This window comes from Prosopis cineraria, unplaced genomic scaffold (genome assembly GCF_029017545.1).
Source record: "Prosopis cineraria cultivar Desert tree isolate PC_DT_omini unplaced genomic scaffold, ASM2901754v1 PC6, whole genome shotgun sequence".
Lineage (NCBI taxonomy): Eukaryota > Viridiplantae > Streptophyta > Magnoliopsida > Fabales > Fabaceae > Prosopis > Prosopis cineraria.
In genome coordinates this window covers 10,416,488-10,433,529 of record NW_026555337.1, presented here as the reverse complement: position 1 = coordinate 10,433,529, position 17,042 = coordinate 10,416,488, and the positions used below count along the sequence as shown (strand labels likewise).

The window sequence follows — 17,042 nt, the reverse complement described above, 5'->3', positions numbered from 1 at the left end:
AAATGTACTAATTTTTTTTAATAATTTAAAATTTATATAATATAAATATATATATTTAGTCTACATTTCAAGAAACATTAGCAATTAGAGAACTTGAAAATAAATAAAATAAACATATATCTCATGAAATTAACAAATAATATAAACCCATATATTTCTTACTAAGAAATAAAATTTGAATATAAACCTGCATTATTTTTCTCAATGAATTCATATTTGTGATTTTAATCAATAGATCTTATGAGATTAATAAATAATATATATTCAAGATATTTTTATAAAAATTAATAAATCATCGATTTATAAACTATAATAAAAATTTTATTTGCAATATGTAAGAAAAATTTCCATTATTTTTTAAATGTAAAGAACATGTTTGAGAGTCATAAATTATAAATTTAAAAAATATTATTATTTTTGTAAATTTATGAGAAGATATATTATGATTGAAAAATTAAAAAATATTTTTTAAAAAATATGCTAGTCCGCGGGCTAACTCATTTTAACTCAATAATTTTGCATGTTGGGCTAGCCTATTAAAAATGAGCTAATTTTTTTAACCCAACTCATCAAATTTAGTAGATTAAACGAGCTAGTCTACAGGTTCAACCCATTTTTTTAGCTTCATATATAAGGCATTGAAAATCAAATCGATCATTGAATTAGTTTAGGCATTAATTTAAAGGTTAATGATCAAAACTATGATCAACTTATAATTAAACTAGTCATAAACAAAATATTTTATTAAATTAATTATGACACTAATTTATTAATTTACTGGTTTAATCAAGCAAGTTGATCCAAATTTTCGTACTATGCGAATACCACATTCATGATTCATTGAGAAGAAGAACGGTAATCCACTTGTAGCCGCAAGAGGATATATCGAAAACGAGAAGAGAAAGAAAATAACGAAAGAGAGAGCATGGGCAAGCATGGGCGAGGGGTGGGAATGAGTTGTTAAAATTTTAAGTGGGCATTATTTAATGAAACACTTGTACTCCTTCCACCCCTGTTATAGGGCCTATCTAAATACGTAATTGAAATTAATGAGATGTGATTAGTTATTAATTTTATTTGAAATAGAACAAGCTTTTAATTTTACCCATATGTAAATGAAAAAAAAATTTACATTTACTTTATTTGAAATAGAATAAGTTTTTAATCTTACCCCTATGTAAATTTACTTTACAGTTTACACTCTTTTATAGCTAATGAGTTTAAATATATAATTACATAGTGAATTATAAATTTTACATTCTAATTAGACCAATTATAAATTTGAATAGACATAATTAACTCAATGAAAATTTTATGTTATATCAAGCGTTAAACAAAAATTTTGACTTGTGAATTACAAATTTTTACTTGTAAATTTTAAAGTTGCAGTTGTCTTTGCATTCTAATCACTAATTATACTCAAGTTTCAATGGACTTGATTATAATTTCTTAATTTTGTGAGGCTTAATGGCAATTAAGTCTATTATATGGGACCTATTTATAATTTTTTAAGGATTTTTTTTAACTCTTCTAACAAATAAAAGAAAGATAGCCAAACTTTAAAACATTTTGGTACTCCATTTTAGTTATTTCCCTAAACAAAATAGTTATTTTTGAATCTTAATTTATCACTAATTTTTAGTAGTTGTGTTTCATTGAAAATAAATCTACAGAGTGGCATTTGTCATTTGTTACTCTGCTTTAGTGTCAAACAAAATAATCATTTTCCAATCTTAACTTCTCACTATTTTTTAATAGTTGAGCATGTAAATATGTCATTTTACAAAAATCAAAATGTTAGACAAATTCCTAGCAACCACACAATAATTATTGCATTTTGTGATACTTATTTATCATTTATATATTTTAGGGATTTTTTTATCATTCTCCAAAAATAAATCTAATAAAACAGTAAAATATTTGTCTAAGATAAAAGTACTAATGCTCTAAAGAAATATTTTGAAATCAAGGGTGTAGCTTATAAATTAATATTTAATATTTATTCATTTGAAAAAAAAGGATAAAATGACTTTAGGCTTGTAGAGTTAGGCTTGAAAAATCAAAGGCTGATTTGAACCTATCAAAGGCTGATTCTAATTTGAACCTATCAAAGGCTGATTCTAATTTTCATTTCTAATAAAAATCAAAGCCATGTTTTGAAGGACTATCCTATTTTACTAGATCCAACTCTCCATCGGTAATGATACCCAACTCAATTCTAAAAATTAAAAGTTGTTGCCTTGAGCTAACATAACTTCCAAATAAAAAAGCCATTAGCCTCTAACTTTTACACAATTACTTGATATGAAGTTATGAGCAATCAATGAATATGTAGTTAAATGGGTAAGAAATTGTGTTAGCTTAACTAATGATTTTGAGTTGAAGTCTTATATATGTAATTGTATTAAATACTTGTTAGAAGAGTTTTGTTATCAATGTGATCCTACTCGGTTTGGCTCATGAATAATAGGTAATAAAGTAATAAAAAGAAAAAAGTTGAGCACACTCATTCCACACCAACTTTAGGAGTATTCCTACTTAAATTGAAGAAAGGAACCGCGAAAGCAAGATTTGGTCTTTATGTAGTGTGTGCGTGCGTCAAGCCACTAATTCATATTAAAGTTTCCCACAACCTATCGATCTTCCATAATTAATTCGTCGCAAATATCGTCCTTATATATCATTTAATCTAGAAGCAATACATACTTCAGTAGTTCTTGACCTTGTATCACTCCTACAATTTGAAGCCGTAATAGAAAATTCTTGTCACTCGACTCAATAGTAATTGTGCAACTGAATTATGTAGCACGAATGTTTTTTTTGATCCTCAACAAGCATGATGCAAAGCAGATGCTGTGTTTGTATCTTCCACCGGTGGGTCTACCATGATCAGAAAACAGGCATATGATGAGAGGAGAGGGTAAATAAAGACAAAGATATAAACTATTTCACAACATAATATAAAAATTGGAAAATTTATACTTTAAGAAATTTAAAAATTTGGTAAACGTCAATAGTATATAAAATTGTGTATGTGTGAATATCATAAATATTGGGCAAAAATTCATATAAATTTATACATGGTAATTTGAACACAAACTTATTTTTATCTTATGTTGAAACCTATTGCATATTGATGATAATTTTGCACATTTATGCTCTACGGAGATACAGGCAAGTTCTAGATCCAAATTATAAAATTCGAGTTTTAGGACCTATTTGGATAACTTTTAAAAGTACATTCAAACTACATTTAGGATGTACTTTTATCAAATCCAATAAATAATTGAATTTCTCAAATGTACTTTTGTCAGATATAAATTAAAATCCAAACAGGCAGTTAGCCTATCCTGTCAGACTTTCTTTTCTCCAAGTAGGAAGAATCTAGGCGAACAGGATAGAGATCTCTAGCTGATGTGGATGAAGAAGTGGACATTCCTAACAGACTCTGAGAATGAGTTTCAGTCTCATCATTTGTCTGATTTTCTTCTATCTGTCGGTAATATTGTCTCGTTGTCTCTAACTTCATCTTGCTTGTTTCCACACTTTGATCGGAAATGAACTCGGCAACTACAGTCCTGCCTTCAAGCATGCTTAGGACAGAAGACATGGGGGGCCTCAATGATGAAGAGGGATTAGTGCATAGAAGAGCCACATTGATCATCACCATTACCTCTTCCCTGTTAAAATCTGAACCCAACCTTGGATCAACGAGCTCCATTAAATAGTCATTCTCTTTCAAAACATGTGCCTGGTCAGAGAAAATGTCCAAAATAATGATATTTGTGCAAGGCATTGGTCAAACAGCCAGAGACTATAATTTCATTGAGCAGGTATTGATGTCAGTAAGATGCCTTCATTTAGGGAATTATAGCAGTTTAGACAAAATTGTTGTAATGGTTAAATGTTTTGTTCTTCAAGAGAAGCACAAATCCTAGGTAGATGTTATGAAGGATAATAAAATTCACATGAATGCCGGAAAGCATGAAGATATAAAAAATTACCCAATTAAGAAGATTGAAACAGTCTTCCTTTTGTCTGCGATAAGTGTTACTCCTTCCACTTACAATTTCCAAGGCAACAATTCCAAAACTATAGACATCTGCTTTGTCAGTCAAATAACCATGCATTGCATATTCAGGTGCCATATATCCACTGTAAAATTGAAATAAAACCGTTACAGCAACAAAAAAAAATTGCATTGACAGCCTTACGTGGATTCTTATGGGAAAAATATTTATTTCAAGGAAAAAACTCACTAAAGAAACTTACTAGGTCCCAGCTATTCGAGTGCTTATGTGGGTATTTTCCTCTTCATCAAGCTTCGCGAGTCCAAAATCAGAAATTTTTGCATTCAGGTCTTTGTCAAGTAGCACATTAGTGGCCTTGATGTCCCGGTGAACAATCTTTAGTCTTGATTCTTCATGGAGGAAAGCCAAACCTCTGGCAATACCAACACAAATCTTCTGTCTTGTTGGCCAATCCAATTTTAAACGGCATTCTTCTGGTCCTTCATTTGAGAATGTACAAGAAATTCAAAAACGAATAAACGACACAACTTTAGTCACATAGACACAGACATAATGTGTGTGGGTGTGGGTGTGGGTGTGTGTGAATATATATATATATATATATATATAATTTACCAAACAAGGCACGAGCAAGGCTGTTGTTTTCCATGTATTCATACACCAGCAACAACTGATCCCCCTCAGCACAACAACCATGGAGCTTAACAAGACAAGGGTGTTGCAAAGCAGAGATCATGCCTATCTCATTTATAAACTCACGGTTTCCTTGTTTTGATTTAGAAGAAAGCTGCTTCACTGCTATCATTGTGCCATCTGATAGAAAGCCCTGCATTTTGGAGAGCATTGTATGTGAAAGAGATATGTCAGCAAGCACTGATAGAATATTCCAAATAATAAAGTGAAGATGTCATTTTGTTCAGGATACCTTGTAAACAGAACCAAATCCTCCTTCTCCAATCTTATTAGATGCATCGAAGTTATTTGTTGCTGCTTTGATTTGGCGCAAGGTAAACGAACCAGTTTGTAGATCTAAGCTCTTTAGCTCTGTGAGTATAAGCAAACAAATATGAGATTATGAACACTGTCGGGAGATTGGGCATTAATTAGTCTTCAATGGATTGATTCCATCCATTATCTATGGAAAATATTGCAGGATAAAGTAGTGTTTTCTTTGTCATCACCTATTGCTAACGAACTTCTTTTTCCTAGGATACCTCTCCACCAGAGCATGCCCAGTATCAGGATGACAATACTCACTCCTGCAGCCACAATTGCAGCCACAACTGCTCCAGGCATGCTTCTTGGGGGTTTAAAGTCTGCTTGATAATTGTACAAGAGCTACACGTGTCAGATAATACGAACAAGTTGCTAAGGAAAAAAAAAAAAAAAGGAACAGGATTTTACAGAGAGAAAGAACACACCAGAAGTTACAGATATAGCTGAAATTAAAGGACCATAAACTGACTTTTCCGGTATAGCAGTTGTCCCTTTCCCAGCCCAAGAGAAGCGAATCTCTAAGGTGCCACTAGTCACATTTACAGTAAAATTTCTTACAATTAGCTTACCAGCTCCCCCTGCTTCATTTACAATATTGAAATCCTTCAGCATTCGCTTTCCCTACAAGATTCCAATCCAATCCAAATTACTTCAGGATTGTTATCTTTTTAAATACAAATTCTGAACATTCTTCAGAAAATATAGTAGAAATTGGTTCTATACTTGTTAAGCAGTTTTAGAAAAGAGTTCCTCTATTAAGGTATAAAGAATTTAGTAAAGCCATGCAGATTAAGGAGAGTTTCTCCTCGTGCATCAAAAGTAAAAGGTATTATATCAACATACAATATAAAATTAATAGCAAGCTACAATTTAGAAGCCATGAGCAATGTAGCTCATTCTTCAAACTTCGTGTAATAATAGTATAAATAGGGATTGAGGTTTTCCTTTTATATACATACAATGATTACCCGGAAAAAGGCTTTTGTTCCATATCAAACATCTGGTTGACAAAAATAAACAAATGATGAAACCATTAATTACCTGAATGTAGACATCAAATACACGCCTTCCAAGGCTTCTATATGTTTGATCATCAGTGAACACTATCTCCACAAAATGAAGACTCACTGTGTACGGTCCATTTCCCAGGCAAAATACATAATAGGTCAGAGAAATAGGGGAAAGACGTGCATTCCCATACAGTTCAACATTGGGCAAAGGGAGACTATTGCTTTCTGCGATGTAGGTATACTTTCGTCTTGCATCTATAAAGTGACCAGTATTGCTAATTGCCCAGTTTGTTCCACTTTTTGCAAATCCTCGTGAAGCTAGATCCAAATCACCATCATACATTTTACCTTCAAAGGTGCCAGCTTTTCCACCACAATTTATATTGACAGAGTACCAGGCTGGCTCAAGAAGAATCAGAAACATTCAATAAGAATCAAGAAGAAACCAACACAATAATAAATTATTCGTTCTAATTTGAAGTATTTTCATATAGAAACCCGAAAACAAATGTGAGCGTGGATGTAGTATACTCCTTTGATATGAAACCACTAATGAACTAAGGACTCTAAGTCGGTGGGGCTAATACCTATATAGATTTGGGTTGGACCTAATGGAGTCAAAATATTAAAAGCCAGTAGGGTCAAAAGATCAAGATTTACATATCTAACATATAGTTTTGCAAATGTAAAGGGGGCAATTGCCCCTTCTCACTAACAAGTAGGTCCGCCTATGCATGAAGCTAGTGGTCTTAGAATCAGTTGAGATCTCAAATATTATTTTTGCTAATTAAATCATTGAAGCGCGCCGCATTTGTGCAACTCAGAAGATACTTGCAACTTCTATACAAACGTGGGATCAGCAGATAAACTACTTGAGCAGTAAGATCAAAATCAATATAAAATCCTGATTATTAATGGAGATGGCTCTCTTTTGTGTATCACATCCAACTTCTCCCCAAATACATTGATTCTTTTTTTATTTAATTAAAGTGAAGAGAAGAACATGAACATGCTCGTGAACAAAAGACTAACTTGTCCTGCTCCTATCCCAGTATCCTCATTTTAAGGTGCAACAGAATAAGGTTTTAGGATCCTATGATAAGCTTTTTGTTATGTCCCATATTGGAAGGACTTGGAGAGGGTTCTAATTATATAAACAGGTGTGCTGCACACTCCACTGGGTTGACATTTAGGGGAAAGAGTAGTAGCTCCGTAACAAAGTGGTATCAAAGCTAAACCCAAGTTTGCCCGACTGGTAAGCCCCTTTAGGAGGCCACCCGTGATGGGGGCATCATGGATTGGCTAGAGGAGTGGTTACGTCCCGCGTCGAAGGGACTTGAGAAGAAATCCTGGCTATATAAGCGGGTGCATTACACGCTTCATTGAATTAACCTTTTGAAAAAAGAGTAATGGCCCCATGACATTTTGCTATTCAAGTATGCATTAGTTGCAGGACAGTTCTTTCTTCCACTTGGTAACTCGAGAAAGAGAAGGTTTATAAGTTAAATCACATTGACAGTCTATAGGAAATGAATGTCAAATCAACTTACTTTTAGAACAAGGGCTTCTCATACAAGTAACAGATCCTCTGGAAGAAAGTGGGAAGCAGAACAAGTCAGCATAATCACATAATAAACACTGTAAGTTTCAAAAGAGATTGAGAGGAAATGAACAAGGTATATGCTTTAAAGAGACAAATTAAGACCTAATGTAAAACTTACGAGTCATTGACCGTCAAAGAGTCTCCAAACAGGTTCCTAAGGAATATAAAAGATGAATAAGCCCCAAATAGCTTCTTAAAAATTGCATACAATCACCACAAATGCAAAAAATTCTTACACATTTGATCGATCACACCTCCCCCCAGTGTCTCTGCTGGAAAAGTTGTTGTATGAAAGATCCCTATGCACAAGGTATAAAATATGATTAAGAATCTAAGAATTTGACAGAGATTTTATGAAACACTTTGTTAACTCGAAAAGAAATTACTGAATAAATATAATCTAATACACACACACACAATTAAGCTCAATGTGCTGAACACTTTCAAAATGATTTCCCTGCTTATAAACTACTGAATAGAGAAAATACCATCTGCCAACAGAAAGGTAGTTGGTCCAAAAAACAATTCCATAATTAAAAGGTAATGGAATGAGAAGGGCCAAGCTAAAATAATAATATATCGTGAATGATGTAATTCCCTGATAAAGCATGAAACTAGACACAATGATTAGTAAATCATACATGAGGTAGAGCAGAAGGGATTATCTTATGAAGTTGAAAAATATTAAGAGAAGAGAGCTAATAAATAATTTTGATGTAGGACTTCAAAGAACTCAGGTAATTGATAAACTCTCTCAATAGAGATGAGAAATTAAAATAAACCTTGCTCTGCAAACAACTTCATAGTTATTCTAGACTACTTCTCAGGATTGTTACATGCCTATGATGATAAATATATTCATATACGTATAATTGAGAATATCTTCACATGTAGTAGTTGATATAGATTCAAATCTCTAGGCATAATTATAGGGATTCGTTGTCATCAGCATTTTCACAAGATCAGCTCTCTTGTAGTTGTACATATAGACCTATTGTAAGGAATCATATGCAAGAAAATTCTACTGTCTGATTACTTTTTACATGGTATCAAAATTGTGCCTTTGCTCCTTTCTCCTTTCTATTTTCATCATTTAAGTCATCCTTAAAAGTTGACTAGTGACCATCACCACCTGCCTCAAGGCATTCAACACACTCTATTTTCTGGCCACATTCCATCACTTCCCAGGTGTGGGTATTCTTGCTTAGCCATTCTTGTGTGTTTTTCGTTGCTGCTTCCACTGTTTCACATCTATTTTGCAGCTAGTCCCCTTTGAAACTCTTGTTTCACACCTAGCTTAATTACTAATTTAATCTGAAGGCTAAAAACAATGAAATGGTGGCAGCTGACAGGGTATCAGTGGTGACTCAGATCACTAGTCATAAGCTCAGTTGGACCAATTATTTGGATTAGAGCAAGACAGTCAATTGCAAAGTATTGAGAAGGAAGACCATTTGTTGACAAAAATAAGGTTTCATGCTTTACAAATATTACCCTTCAAGTGAAGAGAAAATTGAAATGATTGTAGATTTAAAGTTATATATATTAAATGAAAGGTATTTTTGAAAGTTTATACTTTTGCTTTGAAAACGTAAGTTTGAAAAGTGTCATTATTGAGATTTTTTAGTATGCTAATCTTGTCTCAAATTGTCTCATATTTTGAGACAAAGGGAGTACAAATTTAGACAAGGGATAAAATATGACTATTCAATACTCAATTGAGAGAGATAATTAACACCATTAGTCACTATGAAAATGTTAAAGAGCTTATGGACCACAAGACTATTGAGTTTTTGCATTATCACTTTGTCATTATTCATAGCATCATCTCTCTTTATATAGGCATATTGCAAAGAATAATATGACAAGAAAATTCTGCTCTCTGATTAATGTTTACATGCACATAAATTATATTTCATTTTTGTCAATAGAACCTCCCAAGATTAACCAAAGTAGGATGTCAAGCACCATATGCCACAGGTTATAATCGGATATAATAATCATTTTTACTGATATTTCCTAATTCAATAACAAAATGCACATAATCCAAACAAATAATGCATTTAATATTTTCCACTTGCTAAACTTTTGATTAAGGAAGCAAGTGACTGCAATTTGGAAGAGAACTCACACGTATTCAACTTTGTTCAACGCAGGCACAGGTCCATCGAGAAAGTTTCCAGTTAAATACCTGCGTAAATGCAATAACATAAATCAATTCATAACTCATCAAAATGATAAACTCAACGTCATTAATTTCACCCTGCTTTCATATTTTGCAAGAAACAATACAATAAATTCATATCGTCCCTCGGATCCATCCATCAACTTAGCTAGTTTGACTGCATGGATATCTTGGTTTAACCCATAGATGTCCTCACTGATCAATGATATTGATGCCTTTAACCGTCAAAAACCTTAAATTATAAGTTTTGCAAAGAAAATTTCTGAAACTATTTGCGGGGCACATGCATTGTATGGAGTTTGAAGTGAGCCACACTATTTATGGATGATAAATAGTGTAGTTTCCTATAGATTTTATTAATACATTGATATTTATGATGTTGATGATTCATTGATGTCGGTACCTACCATGACGCGTTACTGTCATACACCTCCTCATTATGGTAATGAATGGGATGTTTATTTTCTTTTCATTATTATATATAGGACCTCCCCGCTCCCCGTAATGTCCGCCCTCACCTTGTGGTGAGTGTGCGTGTGGGTCAAAAACCAAAAGAAATTTCTTACATGTCATCCGTTTGTGAGAGGTGAGAAAAGGTATCTGGAATTTTTCCTTGCAATTTGTTAAAGCTCAGGTCTCTGAAAACAAAGTTTCGTCCAAAAATTAGGTAAGAAAAAGAAAGCATGTAAAGTTGTTGGTTCCTAAATTAGATGGACACAAAAGTATATTGATGTTATATCCACCATAAATGAATACATAATGCAAGAAATTTGAAGTTTTCAAGGAGAATAAAAGAAGAAAATATCCTGATAAGAAGCAACCTAACAGATGGTATAGTAGTGACAAAGAACTCACAAGATTTTTAAATTGCCCATGCTCCCAAGAGAGGGAGGTATCTTTCCAATGATATTGCAACTCCTCAATATCCTGTAAAACAAACAGACATCTAAAATTTTGCAACAGCCAAGGCATCAATTAATCTTCTTTCCCTTCAAAAGAATTCCTCATCAAGGCAATGATTTTAAAAAAATAATAATTAGTATATAGAATAATGAACGAAGCATGTAACTGACAATGATTTCAATTTTGTCAAATTATTGAGTGCGGGAAAAGTTGAATCAGGTCCATTCAAGTCACTTATCGTCCTGCATATAGAGTTGAAGTACGTGTAAACAAAGCAATAGAGCTAATTTTTTTCAAAACACTAGTCACGATATGAAACTTACAACAGTTTTAAGTTTTCCGGAAATGAAATTCCAGAAATGGGTCCACTCAAACCACTCCCTTGAGCCACTCTGTCAAAATGGGAATACCATAGCTTCAGATCAAGATGCAACATATAGTCAACAATAGAAAACAACTGAAATAATTACTGATTGCCCAAAAAATGAAAAAATTCTCACATTGTCTCAAGACTTTTCCAGTTCTGAATAAAGCTAGGCATCTTTCCAGAGAATTGATTGTCACCTAGTCGACTGAATCAATTGAAGTTAAGCCACAATACATTAGTTTTCATTCAGATAAATTAAAAAAAATAGTTATGTGGTTTTCTTCGTAAATAGTTTGCCCCTACAATTTAAGTCATGCTATTCAACTCCTTTGTAAGTGGTTCATAGTATAAGTTAAACATAATAATAAAACTGTCTATCATTTTAACATGCAGGCAACTGATAAGTTTAGAATTATAAACTGAGATACCACATGGTGGCTAACTACTCAGAGTTGAACATCAATCTTCAGTCCACATTTGGGTCTTCTTAATTTTTAAGGAATTAAAATTCTCAATTCCTTGAGAAATCAAGAGGATCCTAATTCCTTTAAACCACAAGAGAGCAAACTGGATTTTAACAAGACAATGGAGTAATCTAAAAGTTATTCTCAACAAAAATATACGTCAACATAATAGAAGGAAAATATATTTCTTTCAAATAACAAGGAAGCTTACATATCCGTCAACGTAGTGAGGTTTGCGAAAGTTGAAGGTATTTCTCCAGTGAAGTTGTTGGAGGTAAGAAGCCTAAAGCAACCAGAAATTGTGAGCATAAGGAATGATTACGAACTAAGAGATCAATCAATAAGCATTGTCATTTAACACTTCCACCGAGAAAAACAATAAGACACAACTCGAGAAAAAGAAAAAGAAAAAGAAAAGGGCAACAGAGAAAAGAATCCAAGATGAACAGGAAATGGTGTGAGAAACGAATGGCAAATCAAATGAAGCACTTACAGTCCTTCAATATAGCGAAGATTGCCAAGCTCAGGAGGAAGATTTCCATAAAATTGATTGAACTCGAGGACCCTATCAATTTCAAGCTAAAGTTCAACTAAAAGTATCCGTAAAATTGAAATGGGGCTAATTCTTCAAAGAAGCGGATATCCAAAAACTCACAAACGCTGCAGAGTAGTGATCTTCGTAAGCTCCACTGGGATTCTACCCGTTAGTCGGTTACCAAGAAGAGAACTAACAAAAGAAGCAAAAATTACATTCATATTTCATAAAACAACTGGCAAATAACAGAGGAAACTAAAACCAACAAGTCAGAGTCATTAATCATATGCTTATAGAGGGAAAACGAAGAAAAGTGGAGAGAATACATGTGCACAAGTTTAAGGTAGGCCCAACTAGAAGGGATTGAACCGCTAAGGTAGTTGCGGCTCAGGTCGCTGTACCAAAGTGAAGGAAATTCAGAGTTAGTGCAAATGAAAACAAATTCACTGTGAGTCGATGTGGTTTTGGAGATTTTGTGCTACTTACATTATGGAAAGGTAAGATAATCTGACGAGTTCTGGCGGGAGTTTGCCCGGGAGACTTTGTTTCTTCAAAGTTCTGTGTTCGGCCACCATCGAAGAACGAAGATTGAGAAAATGAATCAGAAATCATTCACCAAATTCGGTAATGGATCTCCTAATCTGTTCTTTCTTCCTTTCACGCGTGTTGTGTTTTGTGCCACTTTGCCACTTTTGTTCATAGACCGTTTATTGTTTTGGTCTGTGTTGTTTTGAATGGAATAGTATTCCCGCAAATAATAATGATAAGGAGGAGGAGGAGGACGTACGCGGCAAACTCATTGTCTTGTACATAAGCCATTGATATTTTTATAAAAAAAATATACTCCTTTCCTTAAAAAATATAAATTATTTTTAACTTAGTCTTACTCTCAATAAAATAATTATTTATTTTTAAACTAACTCTATCTTTTTATATTTATCTCTATTAAATACCCGATAATAAATAAAATTACTATCAATAGGAGCACTTTTAAAAAAAAGACAATAATTACATCTCAAAAGATTAAAAATGTCTTATATTTTTTAACATATAATTTCTCAAAAAATACCTTACATTTTTTAACAGAAAAAGTATTATTAATTAATTTATTTTCATTTTATGTGAAGAAAATATCTCAAAGATAATGTTTTTAATAAAAAATGCAAGTCCTTTTAGTTTTTATCAATTTTAAATCAGGGCCTTGTGGTTTATTTTATTTTAATAAAATTCTTTAAATTTGATCAATTAAATATATTAATCTTTGTAGATTAAAATTATTAATGAATGATTAATTTTTGTTGAAATAAAAATGATTTTAAAACTTATAAAAATTTAATTTAATATTTTTAGCTGAAAAAGTAAAAAGAAAATTTGATTTAAGACGTTGTTTCACTTTTCTTAATTTTTATGAAAATTCAACATATATAAAAATTATTGAGAAAACATAACTCAATTATATAAATTTCAATTTATAAAAATTATGTAATTAATTCTAAAATTATATAATCTTTTAATAAAAATATAAAAGTGGATAAATTTATTTTTTAACAAAAAAAGAAAGAATTTAAGAATTTTAAATCATAAGAATCAATATATTTCATCGATTAACCTAAACAAATCAACTATAAAGATCTCATTTAAAATTATGAAAAACTAAAATGGTCTGCATATTAATTTTTTTATAAATAAATTTTAAAAATATTATTTTAAATAGTATAAATTATTTAATTATCTCTTTATAATTTTAATAAAATAGTTAAAAGTAACTTTTATATATAATTGGAGAAGTTTATTATTTAAATTGAAAACAAGAGGGAAAAAAAAAAGGCATAAAGATGAGGATTATAAAGATAGAAATTTCTTCAAAGCAGAGTAGCAGACATACAATTAATGCAATTATATAGACAGAGAAAGAAAGATTGAGACAGAGAGAGAGAGAGAGAGAGAGAGAGAGAGAGAGAGAGAGAGAGAGAGAGAGAGATACATGTTGACAACATGACAGAAGCTGTCATTGGCAAGGGTGCAATTGCAGACGACAGCGTTTTGACTTTCTTTATCGACTGGGTTTGGCGTAAACCAGCTGCTCTGGACTGCAGATGGCGTATCGCATGGATCTATGCTGAAGTTCCAGTCTGTCTTCCCAAGTGTCTTAGCTATGTCTTTCAGAGCTTCCACTGATAATAAAGAGCAAAGCAATCAGAGATTATGGAGAATATATAGACATATATACAGATAAAAGAAAGATAAGTACTAATGAATAAAACGAAGTAGTAATACACGCACGCACGCACGCACATACTTTCAGATGGATGTATCTTGGTGGCTCCAAATGCAGAAGAAGCCCAGAAAAGAGAGATCATCAGGAGAAAGAGGTGATGATGAGGGAAAGTAATTATCTTCATGATACTGCTATAACGTAACTTTGGTGGCTTCATAGCTAATATATGAATAGCTTTTCAGATCACTTGGACAAGCTTGGGAGATCAGATCTTTAAACTAAAGAAGAAGAAGAAGAAGCTGCCTTGCGCGCAGAGAGAGAGAGAGAGAGAGAGAGGGAGAGAGAGAGACTTTGATTGATAGGCAGACAATCAATGCAACGTGAAAGTACAGACCTCATATAGAAAGATCATGAGAAGACCAAGTCAGCCATGGGTCTGCTCAGACTTATTTATTCTATGTACATATAATTTTATTCAATAATAAGTAAAAGCGAGTATCTAAAGAGAAAAATGAGTTAATTAATTGTTACACTTGCGTCAAATGACTGTGAGAATGAGACAGAATTACGAATACACATGTGTGATGTTCAATTTTTTTTATAACATATCATGTTATGGTCATCATTTTACATCATATTTGGTAATTATATTTTTATTTCATTTTTTTAATAGAAGTAAGTATGTACCGATGTGCTTCTCTGTTTTTATATATAAGATATTTTTAATTAAATTTTACATATCAATAAAGATTTGTTATTTAGTTAAATTCATATAAAAATATAATAATTTTTTATTTTTATTCCTAATAATATTATAATTAATATCATGATGGTGATAGAAAAAATATATAATTAATGATCTATTTTATTTTTTAAGATAAAGATAAAAATTATTTAATTATTTAAAATGTTATTGTTACTTATTATATTTAAAGATAAAATAATTTTTTTTAAAATATTTTATGTATAGGAATGGGAGGAATATAATTGTTGAAAGAATTTTAATTTAAAAGTTCAGGTATTTGCCTATGGGAAGCAGATCGCGCATCCTCTCCCCTCTGTGGCATTGAGCGGCCCTTTTTTAACTCTTTCCCTTCATTTCATATCCACTCTTATATTAGATAAGAAATGCCTACACTAACATCAATACTTGCTATGTAAAATTGTTATTATTAATGATAACCTTACATATATTTTAAAAATGCTTTTATCATATTTATTTAACATGATTATATATCTCCAAACTCAAACTTAAAATTATAGGATAAGTTGATTTAATTCTCTAACCAATAGGACCAAGTGCCTTTCAATAAAATAAACAAATAATTTTAAAATACTAAAATTTAACCTAGATAAGGCATAGCTGCAATAAAATGAATATATAAAAAATATTTTAAAAATTAATTATGATATACAATATTGATCTGTGCAGGTAAAATTTTAACTGTTTAAGTTCATTTATTTTTAATATGACAATTATTTTATAAAGCAATTAAATTTATTGGTAAAAAATAATTAAATATGAACAGTTCATTTTATTATTTAAGGGTGTAGATGAGATGATGATAAGAAAAAGAGAAAGGGGATTGTGAGAGAATCTGAACCCTTGTCCATGCCTCCCAGAACATGTGGAAAGCTGGATGCAAGAGGATTTAATTTAAAGATGATGGGCAATATTGCCTTATCTTGTACCCAACAAATAATCGACAACATAGGGTTTGAATCCAAAATCAACTAGCTGCAAAAGATGTTCAAGAAATGATTTGGATGTGTTAGAATAAACATTGATAGCTCAATCAACATTAATGGTGCTACCACTTGTGAAAGCCTCATTAGGGACAATAAGAGAAATTGGCTGGATGAAGAGATTTTCAAAATATATTGGCTACCACCAATCTACCATAGCACAACAATTAAGTTTATTGGCATTTTAGAAGTTGCTAATCTTTGTTGGAATACTAAGTGTCGCACCCGAAAAAATGCGACGCGGACGGGAACCGGATCGAACGAGGAGTCGCCACCAAGATTTTGAGGTAAATCTCGGGAAATCGGTTAATGGAAGATAAGGGTGGTCTGCGAAATCAGAGAACGGGTTCGGGAGTCGGTTGAGTGTGGGGAAGGTGTTAGGCACCCCACAACACCCGTTCGTCAGAACGGTTACCTGAAGTTTGTTGCGCTCCATTAATATAGTTTTATAACTATTTTAATTATCCCTTTTATATTCATGTGTTTGATATAAAAATGATAAGAATTAAGTGAGAAATGTTTATTTATTTACAAGGGAGGACGGACTTGACTCAGAATCTGACTCTGAGGCCTACGTACCCTGTGATGGGGATCAAAGTCCACATAGTTCGAGCTCAAAAATTTGTTGGTGAAAATATTTTTGAAGAGAAATTAATTAGAAATAATTCACCATTTTACAAATAAAACAATTTCTGAAATTTTGATATGTGTGTTTTAAATTGCAAAAGGTAATTTAATTTTAATTATTTTCTTCATTTTTGAATTTTTTAAAAAAAGGAAAGGATTTAAAATTATTTTTCTTTATGTTTTATGATTGAGCATTTTAATCACAGTACCTGCAGAACCTTATTGATTCATGCGGTAATGCAATTGCTCTAAATATCTGCGGAGATTCTGAAATCTCACACGATAAATGAGTTTGGCAATTTAATTTATTTATTTATATTCTTATGTACATTTTAAGTGTTAATAATAATTTTTTAG

General features: G+C 31.9%; 1 protein-coding gene across 2 annotated transcripts; it reads right to left on the bottom strand.

Annotated features, from left to right (window-relative positions):
- Positions 1-3,169: 3,169 nt before the first annotated feature.
- Positions 3,170-14,691, bottom strand: LOC129313343 (probable leucine-rich repeat receptor-like serine/threonine-protein kinase At3g14840). 2 transcript variants are annotated; one of them, XM_054956340.1, is made up of 24 exons: positions 14,394-14,691; positions 14,079-14,268; positions 12,581-12,652; positions 12,421-12,489; positions 12,215-12,286; positions 12,053-12,124; positions 11,771-11,842; positions 11,229-11,300; positions 11,052-11,120; positions 10,899-10,970; positions 10,681-10,752; positions 10,392-10,463; positions 9,772-9,831; positions 7,877-7,939; positions 7,759-7,794; positions 7,588-7,625; positions 6,069-6,436; positions 5,453-5,648; positions 5,213-5,350; positions 4,957-5,075; positions 4,647-4,857; positions 4,273-4,510; positions 4,005-4,155; positions 3,170-3,751 (listed from the first exon to the last, which is right to left on the bottom strand). In XM_054956340.1, the coding sequence occupies exons 1-24, from the start codon at positions 14,527-14,529 to the stop codon at positions 3,341-3,343; spliced, it is 3,069 nt and encodes a 1,022-aa protein (XP_054812315.1). In that variant the 5' UTR covers positions 14,530-14,691; the 3' UTR covers positions 3,170-3,340. The 2 variants fall into 2 exon arrangements, with proteins under 2 accessions (XP_054812315.1, XP_054812316.1); XM_054956341.1 differs by having other exon boundaries at positions 5,213-5,347; positions 14,394-14,689.
- Between the last annotated feature and the right edge of the window lie 2,351 nt (positions 14,692-17,042).